Raw genomic sequence first — 14,921 nt, forward strand, 5'->3', positions numbered from 1 at the left:
GCTCCTGTTCTGTTTCCTGTTTTCTCCCTCTTTTGATGTCCATCCCCTTTGCCTTTCTGAATAGGGATTGAGCATCTTCACTTCTTCAGATTTTTACCATTGGAAGAGGGCTATTGATATGTATTGAATATTTGAATGGTCTTAATATTCTTCAAGATGACTGAAATTCACTGATATCTCAGAAAATATTAATTATGGCTTCTTGAGTCTTAGTATCAGAAAAGCGTCTAAAGCAAGTTTCAAACAAAAACATCATAATGACTGTGCTTATAAGAGATTTATAATGTTACAAGGAAGGGAGGAAGGATATGGTAAACAAAATTTGAATAACTTTATAGGATTTAATTTAACAAGTATATTTAAAATTCATTTCTTCAAAAGACAGTATTTTAATTACATTAATTTGCATGTATACTCACTCTACCAACAAACCCATCATTTATTTACAAGGCTAGATATTACAAAACAGATGAACATTTAAACAAGTTTAGAGTCCTGACTGAAAACGTTTACATATACACCTAAAAAAAGTATACATTATCAGGAAAACTATTAAGTTTCTTGAATAGAAAAAAAAAATGTACACATCCAATGGAGCATAATTCACCTTGGCTCAGCTTACAGGTATGTTTCAAAGTGTGTGAGTGGGAAAGTGTGTATGTGTGTGTATATGTGTGTGCACATGTGTGCATTCACATATCATATATTTATATATATATATATATATATATATATATATAACACAATTTCTAATACAGGCAAAAGTCACAGCTGGTATCTTAAAACAATGTATCAGTATGTTTTCTCAGATAGAGTAGTAGAGTTCACAAGACTTCATGCCGATCCATGATTTTTCACATCTTTGCTCTCAAATCTAGATCCAGACATTTGTTTTCTTTTCATCTTTAAATACATTTTATAACAATGACTCAATTGCTATGAAAAGTACTACCAAGCCTGCTCTGTTTAGAACTCTGTAACAAAGACATGTCTCTTGTTTTGTCCTGCTTGTCTTCTCTTTCTTCAAAAGTCTCTAGGGAAACCCTTCACATGAGTGGTGAAAAGACATCAAAGTAACTCTGAGATGACAAAGAAACATGAGATTTTGCATTGGCCCAGACTTAGAAAAATAAATGCCCCATTTATATAAAACAAGTGAGAGAAAAAGATTGAAGAAATGGAAAAAGACATAAAGAATTGTGGTTCTTGTGAGGTTTAGTTTCAAAGATATACAGTAATCAAGCTATCAATAACTGCTGAGCATTTTAAAAAACTTATATGAATTTCCATAAATTTTAGATATTCTAAATTGGTTTTCTGTAGCAAAACAAAAAGGCCATAATAGTAATAGTTATGTGAAGGTTGCCTCATGGGAAGAAAAAAAAAAAAAGAATGGGCATATTGTACATAAGTTTAAAATAAACTTATGGAATAAAGGAATAAAATTAAGCACTGATGTGATGAAAGGTAGAGAGAAAATACCTTTCTTTAGATTTTACCTCATCCTATAATCAGAGAAAAGTAGCATTCTTCTGTCTTCTTTACTATATCTCAGGTTAAAAGTAATGGAATGAATAGCTCTTATTCACTAGTTCTATAAGAGATAATTTAAATTTTTAGTGTATTGGTTGTGTTTTAGTGATAAACATAAGCTCTGACTCTTCTAGAATGGTACTTAGATGTAATGGATGTACTGATATATTTATGCCTTTCCTGAATTAAACAGTCAACAATCAAAGTTTGGCATTGTGGGTGACGGTGGCTCATGCCTTTAATCCCAGCACTTGGGAAGCAGAGGCAGGCAGATCTCTGTGAGTTCCAGGCCAGCCTACACTACAGAACTAGTTCCAGGACAGTTGAAGCTATATAGAGAAACCTTGTTAGGAAAAAAAAAAAATGAGTTTGGCATCAACAGTTATCAATTGAATGTTTTAAAGAAATACCTACATTCAAATTAAATTAAAGTAAGCGCTATTGTATCAAATACCAAAATTGCTAATTTTTTCATCAGAAATATACAGTTAACAATCATTATATAATTGTTCCCTAAAATGATTATACAATCATTTCAAATTTAGATTTTATTTTCCTCCATATGAAGATGATGATTTTGTAGTAACACTCTCAGCTACAAAACCTCATCAAGGTTTTCAGAAAGTCAGTGTCCTCAGTAGTTACAACAGGCATAATGCTCTTTCACAACCAGGAGTTCTGAAAAAGTTAAAAATAAAAAAAAAATAAGTAACCTGAAAATTATCCAAATGACAACAAATACTGCTCAAGGCAAATACTTTATAACCTGAATGTCAATCAGCTGTAGTCTTTTCTCCCAATGGAAGACGTTCCCACAATTGGAGCAACTGTTCACCAACCTGAGGTTCTAGTTCCTATGTAAGTCAAAAATGAAAATAAACATTAAAAAATATCTGGGATAATTTTTTTAATCAGTAAAAATATATGTGGACAAAAGGCAAAAAAAATTACTTAAAAAATCAGATCATGCTAATAACAAACGGCACATATTATTTCTAATTCTCAGCTTTTATAGTCAACATTTAGATTTAAAATTCTACTTAATGTGAAAAATCTTGTGCTTTTTGTGGTAAACTGGCAACAGATTTCCATGTAATCAATTTTGAATTCTGTCTAGATGGAAATGTTGTTGAAATGGAGATTCAACAGCAACACTCAATTTGAACTTCCGAAGGTTTGAAACCTAGCATATTAAGATGTTTTGAAGCTTCCTTCCTCCAAAAAAATGCATCTTAAGTGACTACATAATCCTACCTTAAAAATTATTTAACTTTAAATCAAGATTAATAAATTAAAATATTATGCCATGAATAAAAACAATGCCCCTTTTCCATCCTCTTGTGGCATGTACACCACCACTAAAGAGCACACAGAAAGAACTCAACTCTTTCCTCAGGTTTGAAGTAAGCCACAATGCTTCAAAGCAATTATTGGATATAATTTTTGTAAAATTAACCCCTGAATATACTTTCTCCCATGTAAATCTGGACTAATAGCTCACTGTACTCTTGATAAGAACAGATGACATGATGCAGCCAGCACAGTATTTTGGTACTGTTTGTTAATTCTCCTCACATTACTAGTTTAAATACACAGAGGCAGCATCACAAAAGCAAAGGAGACTGAAATAAAGCAAGCCGCTGGAATATTAAAAGGCTGCTATTTACATAATGCACTTAACAAGGAAGCCTAGTGCTGACAGTACTTGAGTCTTCAGCCAAATTACCTCAGGAGAGTACTCTGCTTTGGTCACTTGTCATTTAGAAGACAACAGAAACCCCTATGAAGTGACTTGTGAAAGATTTCATACAAAAAACAAAATTTAACAAAATGTTTAAAGGATCTATAAGACATTAGCAAGCAGACTTAAATGTTCTTCATAAATCAGAACCACTGTTGCTCATGTGCATATGGTATATACAATTTATATTTATGTATTTTTCTCTTTTGAGCAGTAACAACAAAACAAAATTAAAAAACAAAAAACAAAAAACTTAAGATCCAGTGTATACCTGCCCATCTCTGCTTATCTGTACTTTTTTGTTGTCATTCCAAGGATTGAGTAAATGGTGTGCAAACTGGAAGGGCAGGCTTTCTTTGCGTATCCACTCCACTTTAAACACTCCCCCTAGTCCAGCTGACCCCCAGTCCTGGCTCTTCTCCCTTCCTATCTCAGAAGACATCCTAGAAAATCCCTGTATTAAAAAAAAAAAAGAGGGAAAAGGATGAAAGCAAAGATGACATTAAAATATCTATATTTATCTCATAAAGCTAATTATAATTAGCTCTAATAATTTTTAAAGAATTTTTAAAAATATGGTATTAAAATAATGCAAATTTATCAGAAACCAAAAAAGGATTCTTTATCAAATTTTGGAAGATAAACCAATTCTAGTCAAATGTAACTTCAAATCTTAATAGTTTCCTTATAATGAATCAACAGTTTTAACTCAGCATTTATTATATAGAAAATATAATCATCAAACCTGTAGTTTTTATTTATGAATACGGTAACTGGAATAATTCAATAGTTTTTAAGTTCAGATATACATTAATTCAAATTAATGTTAAGATACCACCTCAGAGATAGAGATGGCTCAGTGGTAAAGGGCACTGGTTGCTCTTCCAAAGGTCCTGGGTTCCATTCCCAGCACCCATGTGGTGGCTCACAACCATCTACAACTCCAGTTCCAGGGGATCTGACTCTCTCTTCTGGTCTCCATGCATGTACTGTATGCATGTGGCACACAGACTGACTGCAGGCAAAAACACCCATGCACCATAACATAATTTTGAAAATTCCTTCTAAAAAGAATCACGGCCTTTTCATTGTCAATAACTTTTCCAGTCCACATAAACACTTGATAAAAGTGAACTTCTTGCATTTAATCCACTAACAGATCCAAAGCTGTTGTCAAAGGGGAAAACTACTCATCTAGAAATGTCCTGATAATTCAAGGTAAAAGTAGTTCTATCACCCCCTTGCAGAAATATGAAATAGACCTCACTTCTAGTCACACTACAATTTTATTGTACCCCAATACAATGAAAAGCTAGGGTTTGGCTTTGTTTTTTTTTTTTTTTCTGAATTCGAGAGTATAATCACAGGCAAAACAAGGCTCATTTTATTGATTCAGGATGGCTCACCTGGAAATGTCCAGATCCTTGAACAGAAAATACCAAGTAAACCATGCTGCTTTCCCAAAATGCTCGATTTAGCTTCCGCTCATTACTAGGAGTTGTGGACCAGATACCCTTCTGTTGAGAAATTTCAAGGTTTCTCAAATTGCTACTCTTCATTATGAAGTAACGAATAGGCATGTTTGGTCTTGGTGAAGGAGACTTCGAGCCCTATGAAAGAATGCATAAGTTCTTGAAAGGTAATCTGACCTTTCAAGGTCAGTAGGCACTCACAAAACATCTCATAAACACATAAACTTTACCAAATATCCAACAAATGTAAATTAAAACTTTTACAAGGCTTAATCAAAACCCTCAAAAGAAGCACTTATTTCCAAAGCACGAAATAAACTTTATTACTTTTAATTTACACTTAGAATGAATTTTCAGAAAATGTTTTTAAAGCCTTCCAATTCTGGGGTTTGGCGGGGGGACAAAATTGTTCCAGTTTTACTTTCTAAGAGCAGTTTTAAGATGAGAAAAGGGAATAGTCCAATAATCTCCCTGAGTTTAGAAACTAAAGGTTAGACAGCATAGTGACTAGAACGGACACAGCAATGCAAAAAGGAGTTACACAAAAAGCTCCAGAGAAACTGAAGAAGGGTCCCCAAAAGAGGGTGTCCAGGTGCAAATCTGATCAACAGTAAGACAAAAGAAACATGCTGAGACCAGGATAAGAATGGAAGAAAAGCAGTACACTAACTGTTTCCCACATATCACAGATGGTTGGGAGTACTTAGTACCCCAGCCAGGGAAGAAATCTTGTAAGAGCACATTTGCTCTTAGGGGCATCAAGCCTTAGTATTGGAAGGAAAGTAATACCTGAATAAAGACTTCCCAGGACCCTCAATACTTCTTTTCTTCAAAACTAAAAAGGATTTAACTGGCAAGGTAACTCAGCAAATTAAAGAGCTTGCCAAGAAGACATGATGACCTGAGTTTTATCCCTAGAGCCCAGAGTGGAAGGAGAGAGCTTCTTCTGAAAGCTGCCTTCTGCCCACCACATGCATGTAGAGGGGAAGGAGAGAGCTTCTTCTGAAAGCTGCCTTCTGCCCACCACATGCATGTAGAGGGGAAGGAGAGAGCTTTTTCTGAAAGCTGCCTTCTGCCCACCACATGCATGTAGAGGGGAAGGAGAGAGCTTCTTCTGAAAGCTGCCTTCTGCCCACCACATGCATGTAGTACACATGCACATGCACACACAGACATCATTTTTAAAAGTCAAAAAATATTAACCTACTTGTAAATGACCTAGATAGTAGAACAAATCTAACACTTTTTAAAGAAACACACACAAACCTTGAGCAGCCAATGTATAGGGGGAAAAAAAAGGATAGGATCTATGACCAGGAAAACAAAACAAACAAACAAACAAACAAACAAAAAAAAACAAGAAGACTCACATGGCAGATTTAGAAGACAGTAGACAAGAATGGTAAAACACCTATTATAAATTGTATAAATGGTGTTTTAGACGATAAAGGAAAACAGAAACATATAAAAAGGTATTTTTAAATAGCAGATAATATTAAAGATACATGGGGAATCTTGAGACATAATAATGACACTACAGGAAAAAAGGAATAGTTTACGCTCTCAAAATAAAAATATCACTAAGTGAAGAGACAGGAGTAGAATTACCTTAAATAAAGCCATGAGGGATAATGAACTATTGAGTGATCTTTTATACACATATACATATATAAATACACACATAGATCTAGCAAGAGTTTCGGGGAAAAAAAAAAAGGAGAAAAGGTAGATGAATAATGTGACATTAGGCATGGTGGCACACACATTCAATTCCAGAACTTGAGAGGCAGAGGCAGGTGGATCTCTGTGAGTTCAAGGCCAGCCTGGTCTATAGGGCGAGTTCCAGGACAGCCAGGGCTACACAAAGAGAAACCCTGTCTTGAAAAACAAAACAAAACAAAACAAAACAAAACCAATAATATTGTGAAGGAACAGCAGGCTTAGATTAAAAATAAAACTAATAGAAATTACAGATTAACAAATTGAAAAACAGAGATTCAGAGAACACAATATCAAAATACAGTTTCTCAAAACCAGTGATAAAAAAAATCCTAAACACAGCTAAAGGAAAATAGACATACTCTACACTAAGAAATGAAAATGACAGTAAACCTCCCATCAATTCTAAACACTTATTCTTACACCACAAATAAAGGTAGTGCTCACCGCATATCAAAAAAAAAAAAAAAAAAAAAAAAAAAGCTTTTTGCAGTAGCCAGAGGCTATTATAAAAATTCACAACTGGTGAAAATGCAAAGACTTACAAACTGGGGGTGTCCCAGCCCCTAATGGTACATAGATAATGCAAACCCTATACCCAAGGCTCGGAACATCAATGAAGAGGAGATAGAAATATTCTAAGAGCAATAGAGGACCAGGGTGCCTGCTGCTAGATACTGTCTTATAGACATGATAAGGAATTTACTACATCCATAAATTCTCAACAATATGGTTACCTAAACAAAACTAGCATAAAGAAAGTACTAGTTGACATGACTATGTGAAAGGGGGACATTCCTAGATGGAATGTTACAGGCAATTAAGGGCTTCTGGATGAGAAAGAACAAGTTTCTTCAAGGACAAAATCCCTGATAGGTTATCCAATCCCAAGTGGTCCACTCTAGGATAATAGGGTATTTGTGTACAGGTGTATGTGTACATATGTGTAACAATAATTATAGAAGAGGAAAGCATGAATTTTAGAGGGGGTGGTATGGAGTTGTTACAGGAAACGTGAAGGGCAAAAATAAGGCAAACAAAGTACTCATGTATGAAATAATCAAAAATAAATGTTAAAATATCTTAACTAGTGAATTCTACCACAAGCATAGGGAAGAAACAATACCGATTTTACAAATGTATTTCAAAATTCTAAAACTGAAGAAACATTTCACAACTAATCTCATAAGACCAGCATTACCCTGGTGTCTTAGCTTCTGTTCTACTGCTGTGACCAAAGCAACTCTTAGAAAAGAAACCATTTAATTGGGGGCTTGCTTACAGTGTCAGAGGGTTAATCTATTACAATTATGGTGAGGAGCATGATGGTAGTTTGGTATGTGCTGGAGTAGTGGCTAAGAGCTTTACATCCTGACCCAAAGGTAGCAGGGAGAGAGACATACAGACAGAGACAGAGAGCCTAAGAAAGAAACAGACACAGAGACAGACTGACAAAGACAGAAAACAAAAGAGGGCAATATATATATACACGAGAGAGAGAGAGAGAGAGAGAGAGAGAGAGAGAGAGAGAGCAGAGAAGACACTGGGCTTGACATGGACTTTTCAAATCTCAAAGTTCATCCCCAGTGACATACTTCCTCCCACAAGGCTATACTTTCTAGTATTTCTAATCCCTTCTCAGTCTACCAGCTGGTGACCAGGAATTCAAATATATGAACCTATAGGGGTGATTTAAACCCTTACACCTGGTTTCAAAACTCTATAAAAAAGTAACACATACAGAAAGAGTACTGAATCATATCTCTCATGAACAATACTGATAACAAAAATCTCTCACAACTGAAATTTTGATTCAACAAAATCAAGTCCAGCAATATACAAAAAGGATGGCATGCCTGAAGTACTGTGGTGGTATGAATATTTACAGCTCCCACAGGCTCATATATTTGAATGCTTGGTCATTTGGGGGGAGGGGGGTCATTCCTTGACAGGGGTTAGAAGTTGTTGGAGTAGGTGTTGACTTACTGGAGGAAGTATGTCACTGGAGGTGGGCTTTGGGGTTTCAAAACCTCAAGCCAAGCCCAGTGTCTCTGTCTGCTGCCTGTAGACCTGGATGTAGAACTCTTAACTACCATGTCTGCCTGCATGTCACTATGCTCTGCACCATGAGGATAATGAACTAAACCTCTGAACTGTAAGCAAGACCCAAGTGCATGTTGTTTATAAGAGTTGCTATGATCACGGTGTCTCTTCACAGTAATAAAACAAGTGAAAATGTTAGATAATGAACAAAATCTACCATCTACAGAAAAATGATTCAGAGAGAATATGTAGAAAGAACACTCAACATAACTCTGGCTCATAATCAAAATCCAAGAAACTAGATCCAAAAGAAAATGTTTACAGTTATAGTGCATCAAATGGTGAAATACTTAATGTCTTCCTGCTAACATCAAGGCAATGGTACTTCATTCTACTAGAGGCCCTAGCTAGAGAAAAAGGGCTAAAAGAAAAAGAAACCAGATTGAGCAAAATTATAGAAAGCAAAGATTATTGGAAATTAAAATTACATCTATTGACAGAAGTCATGAAAGATGCATGGAGATACAGTTTCAGCTGTTCAGGAATAAAGGTGACAGGACAAAAAACAAACACTGACTGCAAGTAAATATATAGTAAAATATATGTAAGACTGACAAAGAAGAAAAACACTTATCAATGAAAGTCAGTAGAGTCCAATAAAAAGATCACATATTTATGATCAAAATATTTGTAACAAATTTGCCAAAGTAATTTAAGGGGAAGGTAATCTTTTTGGAAAATAGTACTAGAATTGTATAGATTAAAAAAAAATTCTCCTATCCATATGATAAAAATTAACTTGAAATAATATAACATACTTAAATATAAGAGCTCTAACTGTAAAATTTCTAGAAAACGGTATTTTTGTTACATTGGATTACACAAAATTTTAGGGTAAATAAATGTACAAATAATAAGAAAAAATTGGTGGACTAGATTCAATGGAAAACAGAAACAGATGGGCATGATAACTCCTGACTTTACCCCAAAATGAGCAGTCTGAGCTCTTTGAGATCAAGGGCAGACAGCCTGGTCTACATAGCAAGTTGAAGGACAGCCAGGACTACACAGTGAGACCCTGTCTCAAAGCATACAAACAAAGCTATAAATAGTTGTTCTTCAAAAGAAGGTTAAAAAAGCAAACTAGGTTGGTCAAGAAAAGCCACAAAGTACATTAAAACAAATGCACTAAGCATACAGAAAGTTCTTATAACTTCATTTTTTTTTAAAAAAATTAAGCATAAAATGAATAAAAATTTGAACAGATGATTCACCAAAGACTATATCCAGAATGGTATGTGAGCACAAGAAAAGATGCTCAACATTGCTTGATATGTGGGAAGTGTAAATTCAAACAATGAACTACCCCTATATAACCCACTAGAACAGCTAAATTATAAAATAAAAAATTTTGTTGATACGGAACAAAAGAAATACTTAAAGATTGTTGCAAAAAATGTTAAATAGTTTAGCCATTTTGAGGAGCACTTTCTTGTACAAAAGGTTCTTGTAAAGCTAAATATGCATTTACTATACAACCTACAATCCCCCTGCAAGTTATCCAACCCCAAATACAAAACATACAAACAAGGGCTACAAATATTATAGCACCTTTAATAAAACACAAAGCAGAATGACCCAAATGTCCCTATCAACTGGCAAATGGGTAAGCAAGCTGTGGCATCTCCATACAATTGAATACTACTACTCAGAGAAAAAAGGAATTGTTACATTTAACAATACAGGTAAATTTCAAAGCACTCTACTAAGAAAAATAAACTAGACACAAAGGCATGATTCTACTTACAAGGTATTTAAGAAAAATGAGCAGTGATTACTAGGGTAATAAGGTGAGAGAAATGTTTTGCTGACTACTGCAGCAATACTCAGTTATATACATTTGCCAAAATTCACTACATTGGTCAGTTTAAACTGGTAATTTTTCTATTACTTATTCATGTGGAAATATGAGGACAACCTGAGGGACTCCAGTCTCTCCTTTCAGTGCCTGGCTCAGGCGTGTGGACTGATGGAAGCACTTTCACCCTCTGAGCCATCTAACTAGCCCATAAACTAGTAAGTTTTTGTAAACAAAGTATTTAAAACCCTTTATTGTTTAATATACTTTATTTAATGTATTTTTTAAACCAACCCCAAATAAAACCTAACAATACAAATGTATTTTCTTCCTACTTAGCAAGTGTTCAGTAGGCATTGTCCACCAAAACAAAACTAAGTAAGTCACAACTCAGTACTTTGTTATTCATGCACTAGTAACACAAGTAAAAATAAATACATTCTGAACATATGAAACCACTCTCATCTTTCATTTTTAAAAGACAGCTTTCAATGCCATATCAAAATCTCACACCTTCTATTTTCTGATTTTTATTTTGGGTTTAAAATAATCATTGAACCACAGGAAACACTTCAAAGAATTATAAACCAAAATTAATATCAAAGTAGTATTTTTGTTTTAACCAAAAACTTTTCTATAGGAATAAAGAAGATCAAATGGGCTGCATGACTATATGGTATCAATGAATAATCAGATTAAAGTATAGTGTTAGTATTTAGAACAGTTAGTATTTAGGCCAGTTACAAAAGCACAAGGTTATAATTCTGTTTAACTATTTTATGAAACAGCTGTGAACCTGTTCCCTTCTGAGGACTGCAGATATCCTTCCTACCTTCCCTGAGGATGGAGGAGACGGACTAGCACAAGGACTTGGGTAACTGCTGCTGTCTGTGGATTTCACAGATGATTGATCCGATCGGTCATCAGTGCTCCGTTTAGGATGTAAAATTCCTCTATCTTTGTATTTCTGAGGTGGATGTAAGGCTGGAGATGGAGATTTCATCAGTACTCTTGAGCAAGAAGAAGCACAGGTCAGTTATATGTAAGTTTGTAATACAAGAGGAATGCTATTTCAGTCCAAAATCCCAGTGACATACAATGTATGGAACCCTTTTAAGGGAATTTCATTTTTTTCTATTACATTAATAAAAAAAGAAAAAACAAATTAGAATGGGCTAGGAGCATAACTGAGCGACATAGCACTTACCTGGCATGCCTAAGGCCCTGGGTTTGATCCCCAGCACCACAATGAATATACAAATAAATATGGAAATAAGAAACAGTTGAAGTGGGACAAGAGCTCAGTAAAGTGCTTGTTACATGTTGTGGTTTGAATATAAAATATCTATCCTCCTTTGCTCTTACATTTGACCACAGATACTCAGCTGGTAATGATGTTAAAGAACAGCTGGAGCCTTACTGGAAGACATAAGCCACTGAAGACAAGCTCTGAGACTTTAGAGCCTTGCTACACTTCTTGTTCTTTGATGAAATATGATCAGCCAACTTCCTGCTCCTACCTTCATGCTTGCCATGTCTTTCCCTATTGTCATGTGTTCCCCACAGTGATGGGCAAGTTGCCTATTGTCAAGTATTTTATCAACATTTTGTCAAATATCAATTTTATGTCTTATATTTTATCACAGCAACATAAAAGAAACTAATGTATCATGCAACCATGAGGACCTGAATTCAATCCCCAGTACCAACATAAGCGGGGTTCAGGACTGGAGAGATGGCTCAGTGGTTAAACGCACTGGCTGTTCTTCCAGAGGTTCTGAATTCAATTCCCAGTAACTACAGGTTGGCTCACAACCATCTATAATGGAATCTGATTCCCTCTTCTGGTGTGTATAAAAACAGAGCATTCATAAACTTAAAATAAATAAATAAATAAATAAAACCACAATGTTCTCTCTGACTTTCTCTCCTGGGATGCTCTACCCATCTCTTCTCCAATACTGTCTCAAAAAACAAAAACAAAACAAAACAAAAAACAAACAAATAAACAAAAAACAAACAAACAAAAAAAAAAAAAACAAGAAAAAGCTAGGTTCAGCAGCACAGGTCAGTAATTTCAGAAGTAGGGTGCCAAAGAAAAGCAAATCGCTACATCTTGCTTCCCAACTACCCAAATACCCAAATAGGTGAGGTCTAAGTTCATTGAGAGATCTTGTCTCAAAAATCAAAGTGGAAAGCAACTAAGGAAGACATCTAACATCAACCTATGACATTTACATACACACATGCTCCAACCCCACCCTTCAGAAAAACCCAACAGACTATAGGGTACACTTTAGAAATGAGGTAAACCACATTTTGAAAAATCAGAAATGATATTGTGTAAAACAGACTTGAAGTGAGCTAACGTGAGAAGAATACTGGACTAGAGTGAGGACACACACATCTACACACTAGAACACTAAATATACAACTACCTAGAATAGAACCCCGTGTATGTCTCTGAACTTTTAATTATTTGGTAAATTAAAAGGTTATCTTAGATGAACTCTAAGATTCTTCTAAAATTCTATAAGCACTGAAAACAGCATTTAAGAATGTTTTTTCTTTTAAAAACATATAATATGTACTCTGTGGTACAATCAGACAGTATGTATTCTGCTTGCAGTATAAGATTTCTAAAAACACTCTTGTTAAAACAAGAGATATAACTGAACCTTAAAAACTAACCACTAATTCACACAGAATAAACAGAGCATAAGATTAAAGGATGTTAGCAGGAAACAGACAAGTCCAATATGTTGGGTATCTCACAGTAGCACTGACCTAGTTTCTTCCAAAAGGTAAAAAGAAATGCTCCATATGGCAATATGTTTAAAAAAACAAAACAAAATTGAATACCTTACCTAACATAAACCCTGGATTCAAAACTATCTACAATTTAAGGCAAGAGGGAAAACAATTCTGCTGGAATGAAGAAAAAAATAGTTGTTTTCTTCCTTGCTGTCCTCACATGGAGCAGGCAGTCGCGCATCACTGAATAGGCAGCATGCTCTTCTGTACAGAGGGTAGCTGGTAGAAGTGACGGTAGGCAGTAGTGTAGAAAAACTGCTCTTTAAACAGCACTGCCGGTGCTTCCTACTCAGGTGTCTAGGAAAAATGTCATTTGACATATGTCCACTAAAATGCATTGTTTTAGAATTTGCTATCTTCCAAAGAGATCTTAAATTTATAAATTCTGTTCACGTAGCATTTTCAGTTTTTTCCTGAAGGATTAACCTTATTAAACCATAAGCACCTGCTTTAAGTCGTTCATATTCCCTTAGTATTTACAAGAAATATATTAACTCAATAAACTCCATTTTATTGTGATCTTTTACATATACTACATTATATGTGACTATGAAATAGTATAAACAGTTCACTGTCATGGAGAAAATGTGCCCATCTAAAAAGAATGCCAGATTCACCTTTCTGCCGTGGTAGATCCATCAGCAAACTCAGTGTCAGCTGAACTTTTCCTACTATTATTGGATCTCCAAGATGAAGCCAAAGGAAGTTCTTCTGAAGACATGGGTCTTGGCCTCTGGCCAATTCCAGATGGTTGCTGTAAACCTGCAGATTGTTCTTCAGTGCTTAAAACAGCTATAATTGCTCGTATGGTAGCTTCATCGACTTGAGACCAGGGTTTAGATGGAGCTCTCATTCGGCGTAAAAACAAGCTATGCCACTTCTGTCTGAGCTGCAGCAATAAACTGGCAGCCTGTAATCAAATCATCCTCAGTTCAAATACAAGCAAAATATGTATCACATATGTAAGATTTTTTTTATATTAACTACGGTCTATAACTGTTTCTGAAGAACTATCTTACATTCAATATAATTTTCTATTTGTTTCATTCATTCTGTTGCATAAGTAAAATTTTTAGTCATCATATTCTAGAAACTAAAGACAAAGAACAGCTAATAAAGGAGCTAATAAAGACAGCTAATAAAGGAGACCATAAACACTGTGGGTGGAAGTGTGTGGTTAATACTGAAAAAAACAGTAATGCAATAAGTAAGGAAAAATGCACTTAGCCTAGCCATACTACCCTTTAGAGTTTACACAGCATCCAAATGATGATGGTCAAGAGGTAAATGCATGCATATGAAGGTCTAATCTAGAGACAGACTTGAGAAACATAAGTGCTGTCAGTTCTAAACCTACAGAGCAATAAAGTTAGCAGGGATCGTATGGAGTGAGAGTGCAGAGAAGAACACACCCAGAAGAAGAAGCCTTTATTTAAAGCACAGGCACCTAAAATTTAAAGCAGAAGCACACACATGAAATGACTACAGAGGAAGAAGAATAAAAAATGGCTGACTTTAACACAAAGTATTTGAGCAGGATTGAGAACGAAAAAATAGAGAGGATTAAGGATTAGGATTAAAAAGGGGTACACAGTAGTGTCAATTAGTTGAGCAAGTCTATCAAAGACAGACTGGCATAAAAATATGGAAGACACTGTTATTTTTGGCAAATGCAGTTGTTTGCGTGAATGGCAATGAGATTACATGTGATAAATACATGAATAAGTGAAATGGAGCAATG

At 35.0% G+C, this 14,921-nt stretch overlaps 1 protein-coding gene across 1 annotated transcript in view; it reads right to left on the bottom strand.

Moving 5' to 3' along the window:
- Window positions 1-262: 262 nt before the first annotated feature.
- The window catches only part of Ythdc2 (YTH N6-methyladenosine RNA binding protein C2), a 64,154-nt gene continuing 49,495 nt past the window's right edge, over window positions 263-14,921 (bottom strand). The window contains exons 25-30 of the mRNA XM_060377310.1: window positions 13,798-14,090; window positions 11,199-11,376; window positions 4,681-4,884; window positions 3,546-3,728; window positions 2,300-2,387; window positions 263-2,211 (exon numbers count right to left, since the gene is read on the bottom strand). Of these exons, the coding sequence (XP_060233293.1) occupies window positions 2,307-2,387; window positions 3,546-3,728; window positions 4,681-4,884; window positions 11,199-11,376; window positions 13,798-14,090 (939 nt within the window). The 3' untranslated portion in view covers window positions 263-2,211; window positions 2,300-2,306. The remainder of the gene's footprint in view (window positions 2,212-2,299; window positions 2,388-3,545; window positions 3,729-4,680; window positions 4,885-11,198; window positions 11,377-13,797; window positions 14,091-14,921) is intronic.

Source organism: Meriones unguiculatus, chromosome 2 (assembly GCF_030254825.1).
Source record: "Meriones unguiculatus strain TT.TT164.6M chromosome 2, Bangor_MerUng_6.1, whole genome shotgun sequence".
Taxonomy (NCBI): Eukaryota; Metazoa; Chordata; class Mammalia; order Rodentia; family Muridae; genus Meriones; species Meriones unguiculatus.